This window comes from Parasteatoda tepidariorum, chromosome 11, assembly GCF_982258835.1.
Source record: "Parasteatoda tepidariorum strain Cologne lab strain chromosome 11, Ptep-v5.0, whole genome shotgun sequence".
NCBI lineage: Eukaryota > Metazoa > Arthropoda > Arachnida > Araneae > Theridiidae > Parasteatoda > Parasteatoda tepidariorum.
The window spans coordinates 1,460,796-1,472,775 of NC_141765.1; the positions used below are offsets into that span (position 1 = coordinate 1,460,796).

At 29.0% G+C, this 11,980-nt stretch overlaps 1 protein-coding gene across 1 annotated transcript; it reads right to left on the bottom strand.

Annotated features, from left to right (window-relative positions):
• Window positions 1-2,058: 2,058 nt before the first annotated feature.
• Window positions 2,059-11,731, bottom strand: LOC147801161 (uncharacterized). The gene is made up of 5 exons (XM_087155121.1): window positions 11,658-11,731; window positions 8,601-8,733; window positions 6,966-7,223; window positions 5,821-6,640; window positions 2,059-5,741 (listed from the first exon to the last, which is right to left on the bottom strand). Exons 1-5 carry the CDS (start codon window positions 11,729-11,731, stop codon window positions 4,663-4,665), a joined length of 2,364 nt encoding a protein of 787 aa, XP_087011247.1. The 3' UTR covers window positions 2,059-4,662.
• Window positions 11,732-11,980: the final 249 nt, after the last annotated feature.

Consider the following 11,980-nt stretch of genomic DNA (forward strand, 5'->3'; position numbering starts at 1 on the left):
GAATTTTCATTCTGAAATTATGGTAAAATAAAATAATCCGCTTTTATCGTAAAATATTATACCGCAATTTTCACAGCAATAGTAATTTAATTAGCTTAATTTAATTAGTGTGATTTAGTTATTTCACGATAATTATTACTATAAAAATTAACACCCTATCTGTTTTTTTGTTCCGTAACATGTTTCTGTAAAAGCAGATTTTATGGTAAAAAAGTACCGGTACCCTGAGTACCGGTTCTTTTTACTGCAATTTTATCTGGAAATTTTCACAGTGAGTGTAATAACAATTAAGATTAACAAAAGTTGTTTAATTTTGCTATCGCTTAAAAACGTCAACCCTCTAATATTAGGTCTTAAATATTTGTTTTAAGTGTTTTTATGTATGGTAGTGGCCAAATCTTTGAAAGTCAACTTTAATTCGTCCAAAACGAAATACCAAAAAATTACATTTTATTCAAGAAGCACTGGCTAAAAACGGAGGAGTTAAAAATTATATATTTATTAGGTTTTAACAGTAAAGATTATAAGAGATTTTAAAGATTATTTATTATATTTTTAGACTAAAATTTGTTCCATTCTGATTTCATCTTCTTTTTATAGAAGTAACAATACATCAAATAGTAAGTTACGATAGATTAAATAAAAGGTAACAATAGATTAAATAATAAAACGTTTCCACACCATTGATACGAGAAGAAAAGAAGTAGACATAACTTCCAAAGCGACATGAAGCCATCGAATCGAATGCGGAGAATTATTTTATTCTTCATCAACACTTAGCGAAATGAAAAATATATAAATATTTTCTGAATAAAGTTTTTTCGTGTCAATTGTAGATTATTTATTAATGTGGAGCACTAAAATGTCATCTAAATTCAATAATTTTACACCGAAATAAAATAAATGTACTATGTATTTTGTAAATACAGAGTGGGCAAACCCTAAATAACTTTCGATCTACACTGTAAAAAATTTCGAGCTATGCTGCACCAAACATTGGCATTCATTTGCTGGCTACATAATTTGGCGTTCAGCTTTACTATATATTGTTGCTTTCTCTAGCTCCAAACAACGAGAGAAGGTTGCACCAAATATCAAGGTTTTGAAGGGAAATAAAAGCGAGGAAGGTTGCACCATTATTAGGTATTTTTATAGTGTTAAACAGTAGGGTAAGATTGCACCATTATTAAGTATTTTTAAAGGGCCAAAAAGCAGAGAAAGTTAGCATCATTATTAAGTATTTATAAAGCCCTCAAAAGTAGGAGAAGATTGCACGATGAATTGATATTTTAGTAATCCCAAATTAGGAGGTTCTGTCATAAGAGGGTTATTTACTGAAGCCAAATATGTATCAGTTAGACAATAGTGTAACTTTTCCTTATTATTTGGCATGACATTTATATAAATCAAATTTGAATTTTATATATATGTATATATATATGCTTTTGAATGCTTTATAAATACTTAATAATGATGCTAACTGTCTCCGCTTTTGGCGCTTTAATATATATATGTATATATATTTGTTTGTGAAAGTAATACTTCTATTTTTAAATATTAAAATTCTTTTTAAATACATAGTAATAATAATTTGTTTCTGTCTAGTATTTAAATTCTTTTTTATATTTTATTCTTTAAAACATTAATGGTACTTATTCTATAGTGTCTGTTTTTCTTTCTTCAAATTAAAAACTTTTTCAAAAGAATTTTAATATTTTAAAATTGAAAAATTATAATTTACAAGCAAAGTTTTATATGAAAGAGTAGACAAATATTGATCATCACCCCCCAATATCTAATTAGAGAAACATCCCTACATTATTTGCATTTTCGAAGGGAAATAATTAATTTGACGTAAATTTAAAAATACAAAAATACTTATATAACTTGGAAATAATAATGAAAAAATGACCACGTCCAGATCAATATCCAAGCATAATTTATTCATATTTAATCACTGATATCTATATACATGGACAAGATGATATACGATATACAAAATAATAGTCTTAAAAGTTAAATATGTAGATTATTTTTTTCATACATATTACAGCATTTATAAGATGAATACAAAATATTTACACAAAAATATGATAGATAAGTATGTTTTTGTTATTTACAGTTATGAAATTTGGGATTATCTGAAAATAATTTTCAATATTTTAATAAGGTAAAAAAATTTTGATTGATACTCTCCCTGATCCGTATTAAAATTTACAATTTAACTAAATTACTTTTTCGATAACAAATTTTACTAATTTATAAAAAGATTAAAAATTCCCTCAGTTGGGAAAAAATTACTGTCATTTCTTTACAAATTAATAAATAGTGGTGAGTATTTAAGAAAAATCAATGTTTATATATCTTTACGATTTATATCATTTTCATATATACGGTTACTAATAAGATAAGATAGATGAAGTAAAATGCATAACTTGAGCAAAAATTTATTAAACTAGAAATCTGTGAATAAGAAAAAACTGATGTTTTTTGAGCTGAGAGTATAGACCAGTGGTGCGCAAACTTTTTTCGACTGCGACCCCTTTTGTAGAGAGAAAATTTTTGGCGACCCCTAGAGATAAATGTTCACAAATACGATGTATATTTCGCGCATTTCTTTCGTTTCTTCGAATAAAAACATCATCATATTTTACTCATATTAGTTTATTTATAATTTTAAGAAAATACTTTTTGTATAACACAAAAATCAGTAAATTGCCCTTTAATGAGATGTATGTGGCTGCAAGTTTCTAATTATCTCATCGATGTTTGAATGTATGTTGCTAATTACAATTCGCATATCATCTTCAGGGTTTAAACGTGAGCGGTATTTAGTTTTTATTGAAACTAGTTTACTAAATCCAGTTTCATATAAATACGTTGATGCAAATTGTATTAAACACTCTGATGGCATTCTTGCATAAAACGGGATATTGTTTTTCCACGGATAGCCAAAATTTTTGGCAAGGCTGAGTCTTAAATTGATTTCGAAGAGTATGATCACTAATTAGATCTATCAATCGCTCTTTCTCAAGAAGATCATTAGATCTATCAATTGCGTTGAACTGCATATGTCAAAGGATCACAAATCCAACCAAGATCGTTTTCAGGAAAATCCTCGAATCTTCTCGAAAATTTTTTCTTTAACTTTTCAATGTGATTGGAAATGATGTTTTTAAATGTAAATATATCTATATTATTTTCCTTGATAAAATCGTTAAAGCAAGGGAACATGTCGGTGTTGTTTTTATTCAGTTCAGTTTGCCAGAGACTAAACTTATTCTTAAAAGCTTGAATTTTACTGGCTGTAGTTATGATAGTTGAATTCTCACTCTGCAAGATCAAATTTAAGTCGTTAAGTTTTTCGAAAATATCAACTAAATAGCTCAGCTTTCCTATCCAAACTTCATTGATATAATAACTTTCCCATCTATGTTTCTTTTCGATTTAGAACATGTACACTTCATTTCTCAAATCAAATATCCGTCGTAGTATTTTCCCACGTGAAAGCCATCTGACTTCGGTGTGTAACAGTAATTTCTCATACGTTGAGCCCATCTCATTGCAAAGTATTGAAAAGAGACGGCTGTTGTGGCTGTTGCATTTAATGTAGTTAATTGAACTAACAGCGTCTTGTAATACGTTGTGCAACTCTGCATCCATATCTTTTGCAACAAGAGCTTGCCGATGAATCATACAGTGATTAAATACCATATGAGGCGCCACCTTCTGAATTAAGCCTCTGAGCCCTTTATTCGAACCTGTTAATGCTGCAGCACCATCAGTACAAACCGCAACACAGTTTGCCCAGGTAAGGGACTTTGTTTCAAAATATTCATTTATTACTTCGAATATTTTTTCTCCAGTTGTTTTTCCTTCCAAACTTTTGCAACATAAAAACGTTATGTTCATTAAAAATAAACCTAACGTAAATAATTAGTTGTGACATTTTAGTAATATCGGTAGTCTCGTTCAGTTGTAAAGCAAATACAGATGAATTTTGTATGCGTTTTATGACTTCTGACTCGATATTTCGTGACATTTCGGAAATCCAATTGCAATTAAACAGTGAGTGACGGCGCTTCACTCTTTATATGTACACTGTATGGTATACAGCATGCAGGGATAATGCATTTCATAAAAATTTGGCCACCCCCAAAAAACTTCTGGCGACCCCTAGTTTGCGCACCACTGGTATAGACCATAACAACATAAAAGAAACACAGTCAAAAGGCTTTTTCAGCTAAGCAATATCAGATTCTAACTATATTCCTGTTATTCCTCAAAGTAAGGACTTCAGATAAGAATTTTATGATTCAGATTTAAAAATGTACTAATGATCAAATAAAAGATGTTTGGGAATGACAACACTGTCATTCCCATGTCTATATTCCGACAGAGGATAATAATCTAAAAGATTTTCTGGCTCTAATATTTTAATTACATTACATTTTTTTAGTTGATAACCTCTTATGTGAAAAACATAACAAGATTTATAGAGATTACACACAAATAAAACTTTGGTACCTTTGCGCAAAATAATAATAATTTTTCCAAATATAGCTTCTTCTTTTTCAAAACTTAAAACTACACACATTCCTTGTTTATAAGCTATTCCTGATACTAGAACTTTTGAAGTTCGGAAAAACTGTTCATAGCCTTCTAAAATGCAGGTGATTTTTGCAGAATAAATATTTTTATCGAGAAGTTTTGCATTGGTAATATAAATTTTTTTCCTAAGACCCTTTCTTGACTATTATGAAAGCATTGTAGCTGTTGGTGTCTTTGTGCTAATGTAAGAGGTAAATTTTTGGTATTTTTAGAAGCCTGGGCAACACGTTTAAAATACAAATGCTTTGCTTCAAATCTCATAGACCATAAATGTACAAGAGGGCCGAATTCTAAAATAAGTCGTGGGTAGTGCACTAAAAAATGGTGTTTAGGTTTCAACTTAGTTTCTTTAAATATTTGTGTAAACATAGTATGATGTTCATAAATTAGATCCTTTAACAAAGACACATAATCAGTATTTATGACTGGAGACAAAATAATATCTACAATATCTTTCAAAATTAATAGAAATTCCCAAACAATTTCATTTTCCGGGACAAAAATACCTATCATTAAAGGTAAGAATCTAAGAAGAAACCACATACGGGAAGCTGGCATTTGAATTCCTTTTGCAAAGTTTACTTTTAATTCATATGGTCTATTAGGTTTATCATTAAAGCCAAATTTCAATGATCGAATCCTTCTATTTAATAAAGGAAGACTAATAAATTTACTTTTAATTAAACTACTAATTATTAGAGCTAATTCTAATGGAACAATACCCTCAAATAGGTCGTGCATAGCATCAGGTGGAAGCATAGTACTAGTATGAAAATATCTTAAATCATTCATAGGAGAGTTAAATTTTAATCCATACAAATTCATGTAGCTATTATCTACATTTATGAGGTTAATTTGGCGTTCATGAGTTTGTTTTGTACGTCGTGTAAAATACTTTTCCTTAAAATTACTTTCCATGGTATTATATGTGGCCATACAAAATCTACATAAACGACCTGTACTGCTAGAAAAAATTGTTGTATAACCCCCTATTTCATGCAATGCCAAATTATCTCCAACAATTGACACTAAAGAACCTCTTACCTTTCCTGATATGCCAGCAATATTTATACCTGTGTCTTCTAAAAGTTTTAAATCCTTCAAAAGAGGTGTCAAAATGGGTCTGAATCCTTACAAATGATAGCTAAATGATAGCTAAATTGGCAATAGTATAATAAAATGCAGTTAACTTGTGTCTAGCTTGATTACCCCTTAAAGGATTAGTTACGAGGAAATCATCTAGGTACAAAATTATCTGAATATTTGGATATTCTTTAAATAAATTATTTTGTTTAAATATGCTGCCATCTTGAATATCACAAAGAAGAGAATTTTGAGTTTCATAAGGCATTAAAATGTATTTTAGTACTTCCCTATTCTTACAAAATGCTTTTAAATGATCAATTATAGGAATATATTGAAAAGATTTTCCACTACTTAATTTATATTCAACTGGAAATATATTTCCATAGCTCATTAATTTTTTACGAAGATGGGGGGATTTCATGGAATCGAGAGCAATATCTATTTCATTAATGTGAAAATCTGTTTGAAGTGATGATTCATTTATGCTATTTTCCCTTAAGATGCGTGATATATCAGATTTTATGAGGTCAAATTGACATTCTTGTATATCTTTTATTCCGAGAACTATCTCGTTTACTATTGAAAGTGGTAACATAAAATGTTCTTGTAATTTTAAAATAAGCATTGAAACTTTATGTTGTAAGTCACTTGACTGAGAGTTGAAAGATTCATCAAAATTTCTGACATCGTCAATTTCAGATATATCAAGAGAAACTGTTTGTGACCCATCCACAGGCTTAGAATCAACTAGAAATGTAGGATGACTACGGCTTATATGAGATGTAAATGATGAAAAATTTGTGTAGGATCGATTACAATTATTGACAGGGTATTCTATTACAGAATGAGATTTATAATGAGATATTAGTTTCCTTTTATAGAATGAATTAAATCCACAAGTTACGCAAGTAAACTTAGTAGGTCCAGTACACAGTTCTTCATGCTTAAACAGATGTTTTTTTAATTCATGAAAATTTTTACAAAGAACTGGACATTCATTAAATCCACACATAAATCGAAACATTTGCACATGACTATGAGCATTCTTAATATGGATTAAATATGTAGTAGTATCTTTAAAGTTTAAACTGCAGTTAAAACATTTAAACATACTGAAAAAAATACAGTTTTGATTTTTTTTTCAAAAATTAAATTAATGACAAAATTAAATTTCCTTTTTTATCACAATCACGGTAGTTACCTTAATAAGTAATATTTAATTCAACATATAATTAAATTATTTACAATTTTTTAATCAATGTAATCACTTTGGGAGGCAAAGTTTCCTCAGAAATACCTAACAGAACATGTTGGATGAATTTCATACTGTTAGTAACAGCTTTGGCATACGTAATATTCAGAGTATAATGAAACGACATCAACAATGTCACGGCCAAGAGAAAAGTCTTAACTTTGGTAACAGCGCGTCCTTCAATCACTATATCAAAATAACCCTCGAAATCAATATCACCACAAATGACAGGATGAATAGAACTGAAATTGGGAGTATCATCATCAGGAGAAACCTGAAAAAAATAATCACTAAAATAATTAAATCTATACCAAAATTAAATCAGACATGTAACGAGTAACGAGTGTTGTAAAAGACCAGAGATTTAATAATTTAGGGTAAATAGGTACCTAGGGTTTTCATTCTAAATTCTTAAATATCTGGACATTAATGAATTTATTTGAAAATTTATAAGTCATATATTTTTTTTCTAAGTTTTACACGATATTAAAGAGGCGAAAAAATTTTCTTGATAATTAACTTGTTTTTTTTTTTGGTTAGAAGAGAAATTCATTTTATCTAACATAAAAATTAGTATTGAAGTTTTTGTTTTTTCACTGTTGGCAAAGTGGTCAAAGTAGCACGATTAAATAGCCAATGCTTGCGGACTTGAATTTTGCTTCGGCAGGGATGTTCTTTCCATGCATTTGTCCTCTGTTTTGCGAATGCTGTCCACCCTATGAACAGGTATCTGTGGCATAGGTAATATGTTCGCCTCCACCGCTCAAGTTCACAGATGCCCGCTGGGTAACGTTAAATGAGCAATACTTCTGGCATCCTTTGTGGTAAAGAATGTGATAGTTGAATGAAAAAAAGAAGAAAAAAATGTTTCTGCATTTAAGATTGATTTAAAAAGGCTTCATAGACTGACATTTCTGTTTGCATATACCAATATTATTTTCTACAAATACAATAAGATATTGACGTCAGTATTCAGTATTTCTTCAAAAAATGGTAACAGCAGCTGATTAAAAAAAACGTACTCTTATTTAAGGCACAATTTTGCAATAGAAAAAAAATTATAAAAAAAAAATAAGTATATTTACATTAATTATAGGTTTCAAAATCAAAATAAAATTTAAAACTTACTAATTCAAGAAAAAAAAAGATTCATAGACTCCTTAAGCAAAAGAGGTAGAATCATAATTCCATATGAAATTTCAGCTTCGCATCTTTTGGGTACAAAATCTATGTTATTCAAATGAAATTTATTCATATTCAATTTATTCAGAAAAGTCTTTTGATCATCAGTTAGTTTCGTAAGCCTGAACAGCTTCAATAATTGCGTTCCTTTGCAAATAGCATTAAGTGGGAAATCTTCGTTAATATCTATGGAAGTCAATCTGAGAAATTCATCCAACTGTTCATTAACTTGAAAAAAAATTGGATATTTCAATAACATATCATTTACTGAGATTTTATTGTTTATGTGTTCGCGGCGAAAGGAATAAGTTTAGACCATTAAGTTTTTTATTTTATTTTTGTCTTGACACCCATCTTTTTTAGAAAACTCTTCTTTTAATATTTCAATGTGGAATTGTTGAGTATTTTCATCTTCGCCAGGAAAACGGTCTGGCGCCCAATTTAATGTACCCGATGCTTGTCTTTTTACTCTTTTTGGAGTTTTCTGTCCATGTGCTGCTTTCTTCATCACTGACACTTCTAATGACTCGTCCGCTTGTCGCAACCGTTTCAGTTTGTTCATAAGTTTAAGTTCCAAGGATCCAATACCTAATCCTAAATCACTTTTTAAATATGGATACAACTCAACAAGAAAAAGACAAATCTGTTGCCTTTGTAATTTACTGAGGTATTTGCTGAATTGGTAGACATAGTTTGCAAGATGGCCAATTAGCTCCTTAGAATGTTCCCAATTTAAATCCTTCATTTGTTCCAAAGCTACTTTTAAAGGTTTGGAAAAGTCTTCTATAGGTAAAAGAATTTTTTTTGGCCAGCATTTAGTTTTTAAATTCAAAACAACTTCAGCACTTATATTTTCCTTTGGGGTATTTTCGGAAAGAAATGCTGAAAAGTCTGAAATAGTAGAATTGTGGGATGCTGAAGGTCGTTCTATCCTTTCAATTTTAAACTTGTCTTTATTAGAAATCTCAGTTAAATTATCAAGATCAACATACTCTTCAAATTCTTTATCAAATTTTTTTATAATATATGAATTTGGGGAGAGATTATACGTTCTCTCAACAAGATCATAAATACCTTCACCCGAATTCAAGTCTTCAATTTTTGAAGACCGTTCATTCTGCAGAAGTATCTTCATTGTCTAAATAAGAAAATATTAAATTGTAGTCTAAAAATTATTAGCAAACATACTAAAATAGTGAAAATTTCAAAATTTTCCATGTTCTAAATTGTTTGTAATACAATAAAATATCAACCCCAAATTCATTCGAGTCAAACTATGAAGAAATAATGTAAACAAAAAATTAGCCATGAAAGAAAGAAATTTTGGTCAAAAACAGTCTAAAACAAATGAAAACAGCAGTTTCTTTTTTTGGGGGGGGGAGGGGATACCTTGTAATTTGAAAGATATACGACTTTATATTTGTATACCACTGCCTATCGGCTATAGTCAAAAGAGAGTCAAAATATGCTACATTAAAAATATGTGATCTATTTATATAAATTCTGAGAAAATCATTCTAACGAATTTCGAATAATGCATTCTCAAAGATTTACTGAAATTGAGCATTAGTTTTTCATCCCAAATTTTGCAAGTAAATGCTAACTCAAGGAAAATATTCGCTTGCCAATGGTAAGGAGAAACTGTCTAGTTTCATAAAAATCATAAGTAAATTTGTTTTAGAAGAAAATCCGTATATAACTTAAAGTAAGCTTGACCTTTTATTGATAATTTCTAATGCTAACGAGAAATATATTTTAGTAGTAAATTTCATAAAATAATACATTTTTTAATACATTTTAAAATAATCAGAACAAAAGAAACAATACAAGACTATTAATTACTGTTATGAGGCAATATGAAAATGAATATTACAATTTTTAGACTAAATTAAAAATAAAAAATGAAGTTTTATGTTTTTTTTTATTTCATCGAAGTTTTCAATTAACCATTAATGTGTGAGGGGGGAAAAGGTAGAAGGCATTTAACCAAGTACCTGAACCCGTTTGCAATTCCAATATAAAATGTTAAATAATTTTTCAAAACTTTAAATGTGTTGGCAACCACCATTTAAACTTAACGAGTATGCCATAAATGGTAAACATTTTGCAAAACAAAAAAATAAGAATTAAGACAGTTATTTTCGGAATGATGTTTTGCTTCATATGAAATATAAAATACAAAAAATTATACTATATCGATTAACACAGTAAAAATGATAAAAAAATCTCACAATTTTGATTTAGATTTACTAGAAAGTAGAGAGTTCCTATAAGTAAGAGTCTCAAATATTCTTAACTATTTTAAGAATTTTTTCCCCTCAAAGGCACTTTGGTACTCATACAATTCACGGTCATCATAACTGATGTAACCAAATATCATAATGTTTTTATGCCTATTTATTTTTAAATATTTTACGTTATACCTCATTTTAATCATCAATATTTATAAGGAACTATTAAAACCATTGGTGAAAATTCTGATAAACGAGAAAAAAATGTTTAGAAAACTTTTAAAAAGAGAAAGAATTGTTAATATTATAAAGCATACTTATGATTTTTTTTCCTATATTGAATTTTCCTTCTCCCACAAAGCGCCAATGTGAACTGAATTAATATGCAGGAAACTGTAAAAAAAAAGTTGAGTAGAAAAAAACGTATCTAAAGTAAAGTATTTATGAGCATCAATGTACTTTTTTTATTAAGATTTTTTCAAAAAAAAATTTTTTTTAGTCAATATTTTGTTTTTTTAATTAGTTTCACTTAGATAAAAAATAAGAAGAAATCTGTTTTTCAAAAATCAGAATAAGAAATTAGTTTACTTCTAAATGCTCTAAAAATATTTTGATCTCCTCTGCATTTTGTTCTAAATTTTAGTAAAAGAATTGGAAAAAAAAATTTAACAGCACTTTGTTTTTCTTAAAGCCAATATTGCCCGCTTTCTCTGCTTGTTTGCTACCTCGTGCAACCGGCCAACTTAAATAGTAACCCAGTTTCCATGACAACCTCCCTTTCTCTTCTGTATTAAATTGAGGTAAAATGGAGTTTAATTTGTTTTTGAAAATTTTACTTCAAGGCCATTTAATAATGCATAGATAAAAATTCATGCAATTATGTGACTTCACAAACAAAAATAAACGATATAGAAAGATGTCACACGAAAATCAAAACAGAAGCCCAAATATTAATAAAACGTTTTAATCCTTAAAGAAAATACTATTTTCTTTTGTTGCGCAAGAGAATTCAATTAAAACGCGGATTTAGATAATTTTCACTAGCAGTAAATTTGGCAGCACGCTATGATGCTTAAATATTGCCGAATTCACTTTTAATTTGTCACTGGCATTGCACTTATTTACTGAAAAAGAGCCAATACAGATTTTAAAATATTTAATTATACATACAGCGAATATAGTTTTTGAGAAGAAATTTGAAACTCACTCTTTCAGAACAAACAACTAAATTTTTAACGATGATATGAAGGAAATGAACAGTAATTAATGCAAATAAATAAGAAAAGTTTACTTACCTGCAAAAGAAATACACAACTTCAAGGCCAATTTGCATGAGATGATAGCAAGCTTCGGCAGCAAAATCCGCCATTAGTCAACAATTACAAAATAAGTTATCGGTCACGGTTAAAGCTTGTGCCTCTCATAATCCGAAAGTTTGGTGCAACCGATTGCGCCATGTATGTATTTATCGATCATATTTACCAATTTATGGTGCAACCTAACTAAAACAATTTTTCATTAAACCAATTTATGGTGCAATTAGAAACTTTGCACCAAGTATTGGCTAAACGTTTACCCAGATTTTTTACAGTGTAATGAACGACTCAATCCTAATGGT

Bases quoted from the DNA above. Each gene is read 5' to 3' on its own strand.
- LOC147801161 (XM_087155121.1), bottom strand. From the start codon at position 11,731: ATGGCGGATTTTGCTGCCGAAGCTTGCTATCATCTCATGCAAATTGGC. The intron at 8,734-11,657 runs GTAAGTAAACTT...ATATTTAAAAAG, and splicing joins GTTGTGTATTTCTTTTGCAG to TGATTTAGGATTAGGTATTG. The intron at 5,742-5,820 runs GTAATCAAGCTA...ATCATTTGTAAG, and splicing joins CGTAACTAATCCTTTAAGGG to GATTCAGACCCATTTTGACA.